Source organism: Odontesthes bonariensis, chromosome 19, assembly GCF_027942865.1.
Source record: "Odontesthes bonariensis isolate fOdoBon6 chromosome 19, fOdoBon6.hap1, whole genome shotgun sequence".
Lineage (NCBI taxonomy): Eukaryota > Metazoa > Chordata > Actinopteri > Atheriniformes > Atherinopsidae > Odontesthes > Odontesthes bonariensis.
In genome coordinates, this window is record NC_134524.1 from 14,355,085 (window position 1) to 14,370,803 (window position 15,719).

Here is a 15,719-nt window from a genome sequence, read left to right on the forward strand (position 1 = left end):
TGAGCAGTTCATATTCCGAGGGAACTTCTATGTCATCCTACCAGCTCTGAGCAGAAATATCCAGCCTCTCCATCTTTCTTCAACTTCAAGTTCAAGAAATATAAAACTAATTCGCTATTGCTTTTTGTTTTGCTCGTTGTGGCAAATTCTTGTCAGCAGTTATCTAGATCACTAATAAATACCTGAGCTAATAGTGCTCTACCTGGTCTTTTTTAAATGTTTTATACTTTGGTGAAAAGGGGCCGGTATAATCAACAGTTCTGGATATCAGGTGCTGAAAGTAAAGGGAAATGGGCCGACAGAGAAGCCCAGGATTTAAGGACCCCAAAATTTGCCAGCAAAATTAAAGGGTTTGCAGAAATTTGCGGTATAAGCAACAGAGAAGTCACAATGTGAATTTTGATGACATTCTGTACTGCAGTGTTTTAACAAAATGGGCCAGTTAAACGCATGTATCATGACAAAACGGTGACTAAAAGATAGATCACTGCCGACTGGCTGTGCCCAAACAGTAGACTAGGAATTTGTAAGTGTTTGAGAATAAAACTGCTAGTCAAGTATTCTTGACCCTTCAGTTTGGTGTATGATAACCTGAGCTTGGTTTGGTGCGAGGGCTAATGTGAGCTCTTGGGCTATTTGCTGTTTGCGGTCTCATATGGTAATAATGTAGTTCAAGGGCAACTGAGTACTACAGATCTCAAAAAGTGGTAGAGAGGGATGAAAAAAAACAAAACTGCAGCAGCAACAACTGATTTCTAAACCTTCTGATAATCTCAAATAAAAAAAAAAACATCCCCTGAGCACCACTTTTGTCCAGGACATGCCATTCTATGCAAGATACTAAAAGGCAGATTGCCTGTAATTTTAGTCGCTAAAGACATGCTTGGCTCCGTGATTTTAGTAACCAATATTACTTTGTTAACTAGCTTCACTTATAACGGAAAATCTGTTGACATTATGTGCCTAAAGCAACTAAAGGTTGCTTATAGTTCTAAAAAAAAACAAAAAAAGAAGCCAAATGGGGCTATTCAATATTAGCAGCTTCCTTGAAACGAACACCACATTTCTACATCAGCTCAAGTGATAAAAAAATCTAGAAAAAATTCTTCCAAGGATAATTTTTAAATCTGAGCATTGCAGGTATGTAGCTAACCACTGACACTGATCCTGGTGAATCAGATTCTCACCACATTCCACAGGCCTCAGTTTCCTCTTCTCAATGATACAACCATCCATCTTAATTATTCTTCTTGAGTATTACTTGGACTCAAGTGACCTTAATTGGGAATTAATTGGCTCAAATGGTTTGGTCTGTGCTGGACACTTTTGCACATAACAAACTATTAGTAGACATTAACTGATCCAGATGGTGTTTTTTTGGATAGTTTGAGATTTAACTAGTTGCATGTGTATGAACTGGGAATGCATCAAAGATCTACAAAATGGTACATAAACATCTATGGATACACTGTTGGCAGACTACGAAAGAGAACAGCCTGGTTTTAATCAAGTTTTTAATTAATATTTTCTTCCCAAATGCAGCCAAAAACTTTCCCAAAAAACTAGTTTCCTCCTCGTTTTTACTGCATCCATCACGGTTCATTTTAATGTTCATGCACAAACCATTTTAAACTAAGTTTAAATGATAATAATTGGGATGAAGAGGTCTGTATGTGGGTTTCGGCGTACCTGGGAGGGCAGAGCTGAGTTTTGCAGTCCTGGAGGAGTGGCGGGGGCCGGCGGGAGCTCACACACAGGCTTTGGTCAGCTGCCTCTCTGGTCTGTTTGTTCAGGCAGATGACCACAGCTTCTTGCACCCCTGGAGTTAGACAGCACAGATACATATGATGACCAATGGAACGAGTGATATTATGCATGTGCTTTCTGTCCCATTATTGGATTTCCCATATAAATTCAAATGCACATACTGTTCTTGTTAAGAATATCTCGCTAACAAATTATGATGCATATATTTGGAGCGCTCCAAGCGGGCAGAAATGAAAAGCCCAGAACTGAGGTTTCTCTATAAATGCACAATAAAAATTATAACAGTGCAGCTGCCTGAGTTGTGGATAAAGAGTTATGTATTGTTGTATCAAAAGTAATGTAAATCTTGTTGTCTGCTGAGATGAAACCCATGAAGGAGGCACCTCAAACACCAGAGTGGTGTGATGGTCCACAGGAGCGCAGCCTCAGGGTGTGTGTGTGACATATGATACCGCTCTGTAATCATCTCCAAATGGGAGTTTGTTGAGTTTTTGAGAGTGCACGCACACATATGAACACTGATAAAGCCTACGTCAGTGTGGAGAAAGTCAGTTACAAATGTGCACTTGTGCAGACATTTAGCTCAAAGACACTCGGTGCAGGTAAACAGGATTGGATGTAGAAGTTGGGAGATAAAAGTGAGCCTCAATGCATGTTGGCAGGATGTTTATGAAATCTGTCTGCGTTTGGCAGAGTATTCACTTCTGCTGCGAGCGCCTGAGAAGCATGACCTTCAGAATTAACCATGGTATTTCTTACTCAAAGTCAACACTGGCATGGCTTTAGTCATCCGCTGACTAAAGGCCACTAGCTAACACGAGAACATTTCAGATTCCTCATGATATGGCAAGTTCAGAGACACCGAAGGAGCTCAGAATTTGCTGTATTCATACAGTAAAACTATTCTGTAATGAGAAGATCCCAGAGTTGTTTAATGACAATTTCAGTATCAGTAGCTATGAATCTCCTCTCTTATTTTTAGCCACTCTAACAGTGGGGCTATGAGGACAATAACATGTATTGGTGCACCTCTTAGATCCAGCCTAATTGAAGGGCACCTCTCAAATTACTTACAGTCCTGACCTTAATAAGGTTGCCGGGACTATGGCTTCTTACTGGTCAGAAAGTTAGAGAAAATTGTTGGGAAAGCCAGGGTGATGCAAAATTCAAAGACGTCAGTCAAATAGTGGGCAGGGGATCCTCTAAAAGCTGCCAAGCACACTAAAAATTAAAATATTTGAGGTCCACAAAGCAAGAGAAGGCTGGAAGAAGATGAAAACAATTTGCAGAAAGCCATTTCTTCCGTTTGCCAGGAGAATAAGGAAAGACAGATAACAGGAACAATGGAGGTCAAGTTGAGTCCTGAAAAATCTAAACTTTCTGAGAGCTCTTCTCAGGACTGTTAAAAAGACAAATCAAATTGCCCATTTAATGGCGAAACCTTCAGGAGGATTTGGCAGACTCTGGAGTCCTGGAACACTTTAGGTCATATTTATTGTGCAGTAGCACCTGGACAAATATGACCTTTTATGTAAGTACCATCAGAAAAAGATATTTCCTGCATCCTTACCATAAAATCCAAAAGCAGAAGTCTTTGAATGAGCATACAAGTAAGTCAGATGAATTTTAGAATTTTTCTCTTAATTAATAAGTTTGAAAGGACTTTTTTTGGCCACATTGAGTAAAGGTACATTTAGAGAAAGAAGAGTGAATAATTTCATTAAAAGGACACCTCTTCAATAAGTAACTGCAAGAGGTGCTTCAGGGCCATCTTCTAAATTTTTGGAAAAGGAATCATTGGATTTAAATAATTACAAGCAAATTCTGGAGGCAAACATTCCTCTGTTAAAAACAAACCAAAAAAAAAGCTGAAGACAAAAAGAGGATGGTGTACATATCCTAAAGACACCTTAAAATCCACAGTAGACTGTCTCAAGAGGTGCAAGCTGAAGGTTCTTCTATGGGCCTCACTGGCCCCAACTTAAACATTACTAGAAAATCTGTGGGCTGACATCAAAAGAGCAGTGAATGCAAGATGGCCCAAGAAACTCAAAGAACAAGAAGTTGTTTTCTGGAGGAATGGACAAAAAATATCCCAAATAAGACCTTAAAAACTCTTAGATGGCAACAAAAACCACCTGCATGTCAGGCAGGGGTTTGTCAGTCTTGTCAAAATTTGGCTTCAAGCTAATTTTCTTTCTTTTTTTTTCTCCTTTTTTATTTTTAAAGCAGTAAAAGATGGAATAATCATGCTAATCCCGCTAAGAATATTAAAGATGTGCAACATCTTTAACTTTAGGCCTTTTGGAAAACAGACATTCTTTTCCTCACTATGCTCTTCAGATAAAGAAAAAATGTTTTGCATGCCACTGAATCCATCCATCCATCCATCCATTATCTATACCGCTGAATCCGTCGATCGGGTCGCGGGTGGGCTGGAGCCTATCCCAGCAGTCAATGGGCGAAAGGCAGGGTACACCCTGGACAGGCCGCCAGTCCATCGCAGGGCCACATAGAGACATACGAGACAAACAACCATGCACGCTCACACTCACTCCTAAGGACAATTTAGAGATGCCAATCTGCCACTGAATCCTATCCTCTGAATTCAAATAGCTTGGGTAATATCTCATCAGGTTTGTCCTGTACTTTGGACTATAACCTAATAATATCACAACAAGAGGCATACAACATTTCTACTAATCTTTTGAATCTTAGGAAGGCATGTTAGCATGCAACAGATTTTGCATAGCCTCCTAGCACTAGCATCGCTGTATATTTTTAGTTATTGTGGTTTTTCATTTTCTCATTTGTGGTCTTTTACTTCTCTGTCTTTACTTTCTCACATCAGAGAGATGAGTATAGACCCATACCTCCACCACAGCTCTCTGAGCACTCTGTCAACCCCTCATACTCCCAGTCGTGTAGTTCTTCTCTTTGTGGTGTCTTGCTCTCTTCATCCTCTTCCTCCTCCTCCTCCTCCTCCTCACTTCCTCCACGACCCAATCCCCCAGAGCAGGGAGTACGATAGCAAGGCTGGCTTGAAGCAGGTTTGACCCCCTCGCATTCATCATCAGGCAGGTCAGCAACAGTCTGGGAGAAGGACAGCAACACCTGGCATTTGACGGTCCGTTGCTGTGTCCCAGCGCCACATGTCTTGCTGCAGGGTTGCCAGGGACCAGGAATGAAGCTGCAGAGAACGGCCAGCAGGTTTGAGGAAATATAAAAAGCACGATTAAACATGACAATAAAGAAAACTTTCGTGCTCATATAACATACACATATAAGCCCGAAAAAGCAGAGCTGTCTCCAGATCAGCTCTGTTCTCCTGAAAATAATTTGACAGCAATTCATATGTTTTTTAGCATTCCACATAAACAGGTTTTATTTATTCGCTGCTAGGTTCATAAACTCACGGAGTATTTATGAAATACAGTCCTGCTGTGATTAATTGAACAGCTGTAAAGCATTAGAGACTAGATATTCTTGGATAAATGGCTCTTATTTCATTTCATGCACCTCCATCTTAAACAATGGCTAAAAGAAGGAAAAACTCAAAACCCTGACACTTCCACCACTTCATCGGCTTTAGAACTTCATAGGAGAAATAATGAAACACGAAAGCTTGAGATGGAAAGAAACTTGAATCCCTTTGAACTTTACATTTTATTGACATTAGCGTGGCAGAATGTTGACTTAAATCGAAACATTACTCTGTTGAAGGATCAAGGAGGGAAAAATCACGCCATCAACATTGCATCTGAAGTCATTTTATGATATTTATACCTGGTGATTTAGGAGAGTTTAACACCTTTTTCATGCTAGATACATTTTCTCCTTCAGTCTTCATGGTGTTTGATTGGATTATGATTACAATTAATTGGACTCTGTCTTCAATTGGACTGTATCACTGAAGTGCAAGTTGCAGAATTGAATTTAGTGTCTGTTGCTTCACTTTGCTAGCGTAGCTTGCAGTGGAAAGCTGAGAATAGTTCAACTTTTTCAAGTCGCAGCGGAGGCGGCAACAAATCAAATTTCCTGACTTCATGCACTAACTTTTTTTTTTTTTCAGATTAAATAGGCTTAAGTGCAGAGCCTGAACAGTAGGATAAATACTATGCTGTATGCTGTAGGTGGTGGACAGCAACACGTTACTGTGTAGAACTCAGCTCACCTGTTCTGGTTTCTTTGTGCCACATATTGTTTGAAATAACATCTTAAAAAGCCATATCAACTCAGTGGGATAGGCTTCAGCCCCCCCCCGACCCTGAATTAGATTAAGCGTGTATAGAAAATTGACGGATGGATGGATGGATGGATGGATATCAGCTCAGTACATATAACAATTTCAAAAGTAAGCCACCAGTGAAATTTTCCATTCTAAATCATAGCTGGCAGTACATGCATTTATAATTTCCCAATATTGAAAATGACCTGACTTGGCTTACTTTCCAAAATCAGGATATATATATATATATATATATATATATATATATATATATATATATGTGTATTTACATCAATTTGTCCATGTACACCACAAAGGTACCACTAATACCTAACGCAGCAGCTTTCACTTATGTGCAGCATTCCTTCTTGTCTGACCACAATACAAAAGCCCCATGCTGTTTTATAAGATACCTCAATAAAGAACTTATAATTGCAGCAAGGTTGGCTCTTTATGAGCGCTGTGGGACTCGTTGTGTTCTGGACAAACAAATGAATCACTGGCAGTTAGACCTTGGAGCAGCAACAACAAAGTCAACAGCAAGCCCACAGAAATGTTTCTCTTCATGCGTAGTTAAAGTACATCTCTCAGTTCAAAAACAACCTCCATTTCTTTCATGGCAGGAAACAACACATTTTTGTTTAATCCACCAAAGCCTCATGACAATCCTATCAATTAAATTTCCATCAATAGAAATACTGTATTTATTTATGGTTGTTTAAAAAAAATGCCTCGATTGTGGAACCTGAATGGGTTTAAATTTGAGCAGTTGCACAGCAGTGGTTGTACACAGGCAGTCAGGCCTCGCTATAAAGGTGCAATAAGTCCAAAACAGGAAACCTGGCCTTAAGTGGTAGGCACATATTGTTTGCCTTGTGAATGACAGGGTATTTATGGCCTTTTTTTTCATTTTCTTTTTTCTTCACTAAATAATAAAATCATGTGTTTTGGCGTTTCTCTCACTAACTCTATCTTGCTCCAAAGATAAGTCAGAGTAACAGATGTTGTGAGCTGGCCAACATGATTTGTAATGCAAGTCATGTAAAACACAAGGTATAGTCCAAACATTGTCTATCTTCAGAGGACAGCCATTATTATTCTATTGAACTGTGGGACAAGAACATCTGGAAGATCATAGGCTTTGCTGAGGTAATGCTGGTAGGCAGTGACTGAACCGTATAAAGGTTTTCAAAAAGATGTTTTTTCTCTTTTCAGTTTTGCCTTAAATACCCTCACACAGCGTATTCATTGCACACCCTTTTACTGGAGCAAAACAAACATTTGGCATCCAGAATGTGTGTGTAAAGACACGCTCACTCAGACGGGTGCATTATTTGACCAGTGTCAAAACAAGTGTGGTTGTACATTTTTGATTTCTCGCTGATGAAAAATGCTGCTGACGTGAACACAACCATGATACTGTGGTGGTTTCATGGCAACACTCGGGCCTGTCCGTTTCAATTTCACTTCCAGGTAGGTCTGTCTGACTAAGATTTGTCGCTTTGAAAATTGTTCTAAAAATTGTTTATCTGGGAAATTACTTTTGCTTTTTTTTCCCCCTTGCGGTGTGACAAATTCTGTGAAGATAGAATTTAATACTGTAAACTCCCCCTTTTCTTTTAAGGTTACAAACATGCAAGATCCTTGCATAGTTTTAGCACTTGCATGATAATTCTCAGAAGACCCAAACACCTGTCCTAATGCACTCTGATGCCATCAAGGTGTGATTGCTACTCACGTTGGGTCCTCTGTCACAGACACCTCCTCCTCCAGCTCGATTGCCTGTTTATGCCACACAGGTTTCGCTTCAACAGGTAGCGTATCTGAATCAAAGTGCACAGAAATGCTGAACATCGCATGAGAACATTTAGAAATCGGGCGAGCTCAGAGGTTAGATATAACAAAACACACCCACCTATGGACTTGTAGCAGGGGATTGTAACCAGACACTCCTCCTTGATGTGGGGTTTGGTGGTAGGGTTGCAGCCTCCGGCGTGGAGTCCTCTGTGGTCGATGCATAACACCACTCTGTAGCTCAGACCCTGACCACAGGTCACTGTGCACTGATAGTGACAGGTGACAAACTCTTAATTCATGATTAATAGCAAGCCTATCATTCCATTTTCACTTTGGAAAAGTAGTGTGGTTGCATACAGTACTGTAGAAAAGAGAGTTTACCCTCTTACAGTTTCAAGATTTTTACGTAAAAGGACATAATGAAAAAAAAAAATCATTGAGTCCTCATCAGTTCTTTAAAATTAGGAAAACACAACCTTGGATTCCCAACAATACATGACATATTACACTTCGTCAATATTATGATATAAAATACAACAAAAAACTTGAAGCAGTATGTGAAAAACTAAGTATATTATTTCTGCTACCATGGGAATTAGAAGGGTAAGTCACAGTCAGGTGTGAGCACCTCTATAAAAGAGGAGGTTTTGGCAGGTTGTTGGTTTGAAACATTCAGGTATGTGTTAACACATTGCCAGGGACAAAAGACATCTGCAATGATCTTAGAGAAGCATTTGTTGCAGGAGAGGTTTCCAAGAGAAAGCATCTTCTCTCTAAAAAAAACATGGAAGCACAGCTTTGGTTTGCAAATCTGCATCTGAACAAGCAATAAGACTTTCGGGACAATGTCCCCTCCACCAAAGTGGAGATGTTTGGTCGTAATGCACAGCAGCACGTTTGGAGAAAACCAAACACAGCATATTAACGGAAACACCTCATACCTACTGTCAAGCATGGTGGTGGAGGGCTGATGAATGGGGCTTGTTTTGCCTTGCGGTCATTGAGTCCACCATGAACTCCTCTGTATACCAAAGTATTCTACAGTCAAATGAGAGGCTTTTTGCCTGACAGTTATAGCTTGACGAAAAATGGGCCAAGCAATAGGACAATGATCCCAAACACAGCAGCAAATCTACAACAGAATGACTAAAAGGGAAAAGAATCATGGTGTTAAAATGGTCCAGAACTCACCCTAATTAAAATGGTGTAATGGGACCTCAAGAGAGCTGTTTATAAAAAAATGCCCACAAACCTAAATGAACTGAAGCAACATTATGAAGAAGAGTGGGCCAAAATTCCTCTGGAATGACATGAGAGACTGATAACATCAAATAAAAATAATTACTTCAAGATACTGCTGCAAAAGGTTGTTGTTTGAGATATCAAATCATGAGTACCTCATTTAAGATCAGATGTTTTTTCATTTTGTCCTGATATATAAAACTTTGGAATCAAAAGAGGGTGTTTTTTCTATTTCATATTAAAGTATTTTTGCTCATATTTGCTTGTATTGTCTCATTCTGTAACTCAAGATTGAGAATTACAAAAATCCCTTCAAGTCTCTGCTAAGAAATTAACTTTGTGTCTCTTGCCGAAACAAGCATTTCAAAGGAAGGAAGAATGTGCTACACAAACAGCATCCCGTGTTTTGAGGGGCCCACAAATCATGTAACCTTTAGCTGGTGAAGCAGAATAAGAAATGCTAATGAGGAAGTTGTATTGAACATTTATGGTATGACTGGTTAATGTAATAGCCGCTCCAGAATATAAAGCCACAAGACAGTTAACCTGACCTAGTGGGTTACACCGGTCCAGATACATTGCAGTAATGATATCTGTTTGTAATGGCACAGAGATTAGAATCACTGTGTATGTCTTATTGAGTGGAGTCAAATTGGGTTTAGCAGTGCCACCCTTTATTACAAAGTAAGATGAGTTTTAGCCTGAGCAGTTGCAAGTGTTCCTGTCGCACACAAGTTGTTGCTTGAGCCAAAAAAAAAAGAAGAAATCTCAAAATACAATGTCTATTGAGTGTGAAGAGAGTTTATGATAGTTAATTAGGATTTTCTTTTTATTTCCACAGGTCAAGTCAGACTCTCTATGTTGATTTACAAGGATAAATAAGCATTTTTTTAAGATGCTCATATCAGACCTACGAAGAGATTTTTTTTCATAGCACCTAACTTTAGACTTTTGCCATATCCTTTCACTTCCTGCTTCTGAAGAGTGCAGACGTGTCTCTGCTTCGTCCTGCTTCCTCCTGCTGCTTATTGCTTTATTCGCTTTTAAATCATTCTACTTCTTTCCACAAGTCTTGGATATAACTTTATTCTTTTATTCTTTTTCTTTTAATTGTATATTTGTAAACGGTATTAGCCCTCCTGTTTACAAAGAGAATCGGACAGAAAAAATGTCTCCTAACCCTGCAGTATCAGTGAGCTGCACACAGTGTGAGCTACTCTTTGCGAAGGTAGCACAGCTCGAGAAGAGGATTGAAACGCTGCAAGACATTCGTAACGACGAGGAATTTATTGACTCTATTATAGTTCCTGCGCAGGCTGTGGAGCCTTCATGTGCCAAAGGACTAACTCAGATCTTTCTACACGGGATCACAGCTGATGTGGAATCTCACACTGCAGCCCTGGCTGACACACTTCCCTGGATCTGTCCAAATGACACTGGAATATCTGGTGAAGCTTCCAAACCGGACGGTCCGACTGACATCTCACACTGGAACAGTGTTGGTGCCAAACCCAAATCATCAACCCCAGCCAGGATCTGGTCTCATGTTGTCCGTCGCAGAGGTAAATCCAGCACTAAACCTAAACCTCCAGCACTCACTCCGCCACCTGAAGTTCTATTGCACAATAGATACGATCCATTGACTCAAAATAGAGTGTGTGATGATGAATGTAACCCAAACATGAAGACAAACAAAATAAATGGCCCCAAACCTCAGCCTAGGGCTAACCAGATCATCAGGAGAAGCCCAAATCCCACAACCAAGGTGAGGACTACGGAAGTGATCGACACCTCCACACAAAAAGCAATAGACACCATTCTGATCGGGGACTCTATAACACAGCATGTCAGAATGGCAAAGACGGAAAATATAACTTTTTCTGATACATCAGTCAGGGAACTGATAGATATTTTGCCGACCATTCTGTCTACTCATCCAGATGGCACGAGGATCATTGTCCACACAGGGTCTTTTGATATTCTGAGAAGGAAGACTGGCTCTGAGATCTTGAAGAAGGATTTTTCTCTGCTGTTTGAGAGACTGTGTCACTATGGAGCACATAGGGTCTCCATTTCTGGCCCCATTCCTACTGTGGGTAAAGGAATTGAACTTTTCAGCAGACTTCTTGGCCTGAACACATGGTTGTCAAATGCATGCATCGCCCATGGGATTAAGTTCATTGATAACTTTAATATCTTTTGGAACTGTAAGGAGCGTTTCAGACCTGATGGCGTGCATCCCAATCGAACTGGATGCAGATTACTTGGTGCACATTTACGTCATGCTGTTGGGACGGCAAACCCAAACATGACTGTACAGATTAGACTGAAGGACACAGCAGCGAGGCAAACAACCCCCAGCCCTCCCCCCTCACCAGACCCTTTACTCCACATCACCCAAGGTCTCAAAAGGATGTCTCTATCCCAGCCAGGACTCCAGCGACCACCATCAACCGAGAAACGCAGGGCACCCCCTCCTCCTCCTCTTACATCATCTGTCCTGGCAGAGCAGGACACAAGGGGATGTGCAGGATGTTCAAGGAGCAGCACAACACCCAGAGTTCAAAACAAAGATAGCACTGTTCAAACCAAAGATACCATGCCATGATGTGTTCAGGGTCCCTGCTATAGAAGTCCGACTTCTGACAGCTGTTCTGAGAACAAGCTGGGGCCCAATAGGATTCCTGTATTAGTTAGTAAAAGAAGGAATCGAAAACAGTTAACCTGCTGGGTGAATTTATCTAATCTGTTATCGGTACCACGTACAACTCAGAATACAACAGAGACCACTGTAAACTCCACAAAGCTAGCCTTACTTAATATTAGATCTCTGTCCAATAAGTCACTGTTAGTTAATGACTTCATAATTTCACACAATTTAGATTTTCTTTTTCTGACAGAAACATGGTTAACAGAGAGCACAAGTGCTACTGTTCTTAATGAAGCAGCTCCCCCAAACTTTAGTTTTATGGATAAATGCCGAAATGGGAGGAAAGGTGGGGGGGGGGCTGCCTTATTTAAAGATACATTCCAGTGTAAAGAGATATCATTTGGTGATTTCACTTCTTTTGAATATCTGAGTTTTATTTTAAAGGGTGTTCCTAAAATCCTGTTCTTAATCATTTACAGATCTCCAGGATACTGTGCAAGTTTTATTGATGATTTTTCTGAATTATTGTCTGTTATTTCGACTGATTTTAACCATTTTATCTTGACCGGGGATTTTAACATTCACATGGATAATATGACGGATGGTACTGCCAAAGAATTTTCTTCTGTGCTGGACATGTTTGGTTTGTGGCAGCATGTAACAGAACCAACCCACCTTCGAGGTCACATTCTGGACCTGGTCATTTCTAAAGGTGTTGATATTTCTTCTGTTGTTGTTACTGATTTGGCCTTGTCTGACCATTTTTGTATTTTATTTGATTTACATATTACTCAGAATGTTCAAACAACCAGCTTCTCAGTTAAGAAGAGGTATATCAATGAGAAAACAAGTGCTCAGTTTAGGGAGGCCATAGTTATGTTACCAACAATGAGCGCAGAGTCGGTTGAAGGAATGCTGGATCATTTTAACTTGAAAATTTTTAATGTAATGGAAGCTGTTGCACCGATAAGAATCAAGAGCACCTTGATTAAACAGAAAACCCCATGGAGAAACACCACTACGGTCAAAAATCTGAAAAGAGAATGCAGGAAAGCTGAACGTAAATGGAGGAAAACAAAGCTTCAGGTTCACTATGAGCTATATAAAGAAAGCCTGCGTAGTTATAACAATGAGCTGTGCAAGGCCAGACAGCTGCATTTATCTGAAATGATTAATAAGAATGTCAACAATTCTCGAACTCTGTTTGCTATGGTTGAAAAACTCACAAATCCTCCTAAACAGTCAAACCCAGACCTCCTCTCCACTGAGAAATGCAACGAATTTGCCCACTTTTTTAGCCAAAAAATCAAAAATAATTAGACAAAACATTCACGCAACACAGACAAACAAGAAAACTAATCTGTGTCTAAAACCTAGAAATAACTCTGACGTTATGTCACAATTTAATAATGTTGATTTAAAAATCCTAGAGGAAACAGTTCGGCAGCTGAAATCAACAACTTGTTCTCTGGACATAATACCATCCGACTTTTTAAAAACTGTTTTTACCTCAGTAGAAAGTGATCTCCTACGAATAGTTAACAGCTCACTGGCATCAGGCATTTTTCCCAAGTCACTAAAGACAGCTGCCATTAAGCCACTCCTAAAGAAGAGAACTCTAGACGCCTCTATGATGAACAACTACAGACCTGTCTCTAACCTCTCTTTTATATCCAAGATTATTGAGAAAGTTGTATTTAACCAGCTCAACGACTTTCTGAAAGAAAGTGGAAGTCTTGATAAGTTTCAATCAGGCTTCAGACGTCATCACAGCACTGAAACAGCTCTGGTCAAAGTGTTAAACGACATTAGGTTGAATACTGATTCTGGTAATGTTTCAGTCCTGGTTCTGTTGGACCTCAGCGCTGCGTTTGATACTGTAGATCACAGAATCCTGTTGCACAGGCTGGAAAACTGGGTTGGACTTTCTGGAGCGGTCCTTAACTGGTTCAGGTCCTACTTAGAAGGCCGGAGTTATTTTGTTACTATTGGCAGCTATGAATCTGAGCGAGTGGCCATGACTTGTGGAGTCCCCCAGGGGTCAATTCTTGGACCTCTTCTGTTTAACTTGTATATGCTCCCTTTGGGTCAGATATTGCAGAATTTTAACATCAATTATCACAGTTATGCAGACGATACACAACTTTATGTGTCTCTGGCACCGGACGACTGCAGCCCAGCTGACGTTCTGTATCAGTGTCTGGAGGAAGTAAACACCTGGATGAGAGAGAATTTTCTACAATTAAATGAAGACAAAACTGAGATCATTCTGTTTGGTAGCAAAGAGAAGAGGGTCAGCGTTGGTACATATCTTGAGACTCGGGACCTTATAATCACTGACCAAGTTCGTAACCTCGGAGTGTTGATAGACTCAGATCTGACTTTCAGCAGCCACATCAAAGCTGTCACAAAGGCAGCTTTTTACCACCTCAGAAATATCAACATAATTAAAGGTTTCCTCTCCCAAAAAGACCAGGAGAAACTCATCCATGCATTCATCTCCAGTAGACTCGATTACTGTAATGCTCTTTTAACTGGACTTCCCAAAAAGAGAATTAAACATCTGCAGCTCATCCAGAACGCTGCTGCTAGAGTTTTAACCCAGACTAAGAGATCTGAACACATCACACCAGTTTTGAAATCTTTACACTGGCTTCCAGTCAGTCATAGAATAGATTTTAAAAGCCTGCTGATGGTTTACAAATCCCAGAATGGTTTAGGCCCAAAATACATCTGTGATATGTTCAGAGAATATAAACCCAGCAGAGCTCTTAGATCCAAGGACTCAGGTCAGCTGGTCCAGTCCAGAGTCCAGACTAAACATGGAGAAGCAGCATTTAGCTGTTATGCTGCAAATAAGTGGAACAAACTGCCAGTGGAGATTAAACTTTCACCAAATGTAGACATTTTTAAATCCAGGTTAAAAACATTTCTTTTCTCATGTGTCTATGCATGAAATATCTTTTAACTTATCTAGACTGTTGCCTGATTTTAAATTCATTTAAATGATTTTATTTGTTTCTCTTTATATTATTTTATGTATTTTTAATGCTTCTTGCACTCCCTGCTGCAATGCTTTTATTTTATGTAAAGCACTTTGAACTGTTTGTACTTGAAATGTGCTATACAAATAAATTTGATTTGATTTGATTTGATTTGAATGCTGGTCCCATGGTTCTCCCGTTTCCTCCTGTACTCAGTTTAACATGCCTGCACTTTAGTTTGGATTCTGCTTCCTTTCCCCTGCCATTTATGTTTTTGTTTATGGATTACATCGAGACTGTTCTTGTATTTCATACCCTGCATCTTTCTGGTTCTTTCATCAAATCTTTTGATCCTTTCCGCCTGGCTGCTTCTTAACGGTCTGCATTTTGATTCCACTTTGATCTAACCCAAGACAGTCACTAGCCTGGCTGACGCGTCCACAATCTGCAGTGAGAATGAAATCGAGCGCAAAGCAGCATGGGAATTCCCAGGCTAGACAGTCACAGCACCAAAGAGTCTTTTGCCTTGGCTCCACCTTTGTGAGAATACTGGATCATTGCAGTTTGTTTCGGTTTTCTTTGCCTCTGTCTCTTTATAAGAAGGTTACGCAAAAACTAAAAAGCTGAGTTTCATGAAACCTTTCTTGGAACAAGCCATTTTTCCAACCAAATTTTGCTGTAGATCAGGATAACTTTCTTTAAAATGAGGACTGGCGCCTCGAATGATAGACCCTTCAACTTGTTCTCTGGAGACCAAATTGGAAACAGAACCAGGTGGGTACTTACAGGTGACCACTCCTGCGCCAGCCAGGTGGGGCAATCAAAATCATTGCATGGCTGCAGGATAGCTGTCTTTGGAGAGTAGAGACACTTCCACTCCTCCGTGGGAGTTATGTTTCCCTGCATGTCTTCCTCCACACATGATACTGAGCGACTCTGGATGCCCCCACCGCAGGAGGTGGAGCAGGCTGTCCAGGGACTGCTCTCCCATCTGACATAATTAAAAGTCACATGTTCATGAAATGACATATGGATTTCAGTTGATGTCAGG

At 40.3% G+C, this 15,719-nt stretch overlaps 1 protein-coding gene across 5 annotated transcripts in view; it reads right to left on the reverse strand.

Moving 5' to 3' along the window:
• The window catches only part of adamtsl3 (ADAMTS-like 3), a 115,178-nt gene that overhangs the window by 7,892 nt on the left and 91,567 nt on the right, over window positions 1-15,719 (reverse strand). For 4 of the 5 annotated variants that reach the window (XM_075451102.1, XM_075451104.1, XM_075451105.1 and 1 more), the window contains 5 exons: window positions 15,455-15,659; window positions 7,911-8,058; window positions 7,734-7,818; window positions 4,641-4,957; window positions 1,690-1,819 (listed from right to left, as the gene is read on the reverse strand). In XM_075451102.1, coding sequence (XP_075307217.1) covers window positions 1,690-1,819; window positions 4,641-4,957; window positions 7,734-7,818; window positions 7,911-8,058; window positions 15,455-15,659 — 885 coding nt within the window. Of the gene's footprint in view, window positions 1-1,689; window positions 1,820-4,640; window positions 4,958-7,729; window positions 7,819-7,910; window positions 8,059-15,454; window positions 15,660-15,719 lie in introns of those variants that run through there. The other variant, XM_075451106.1, reaches the window with a different exon arrangement.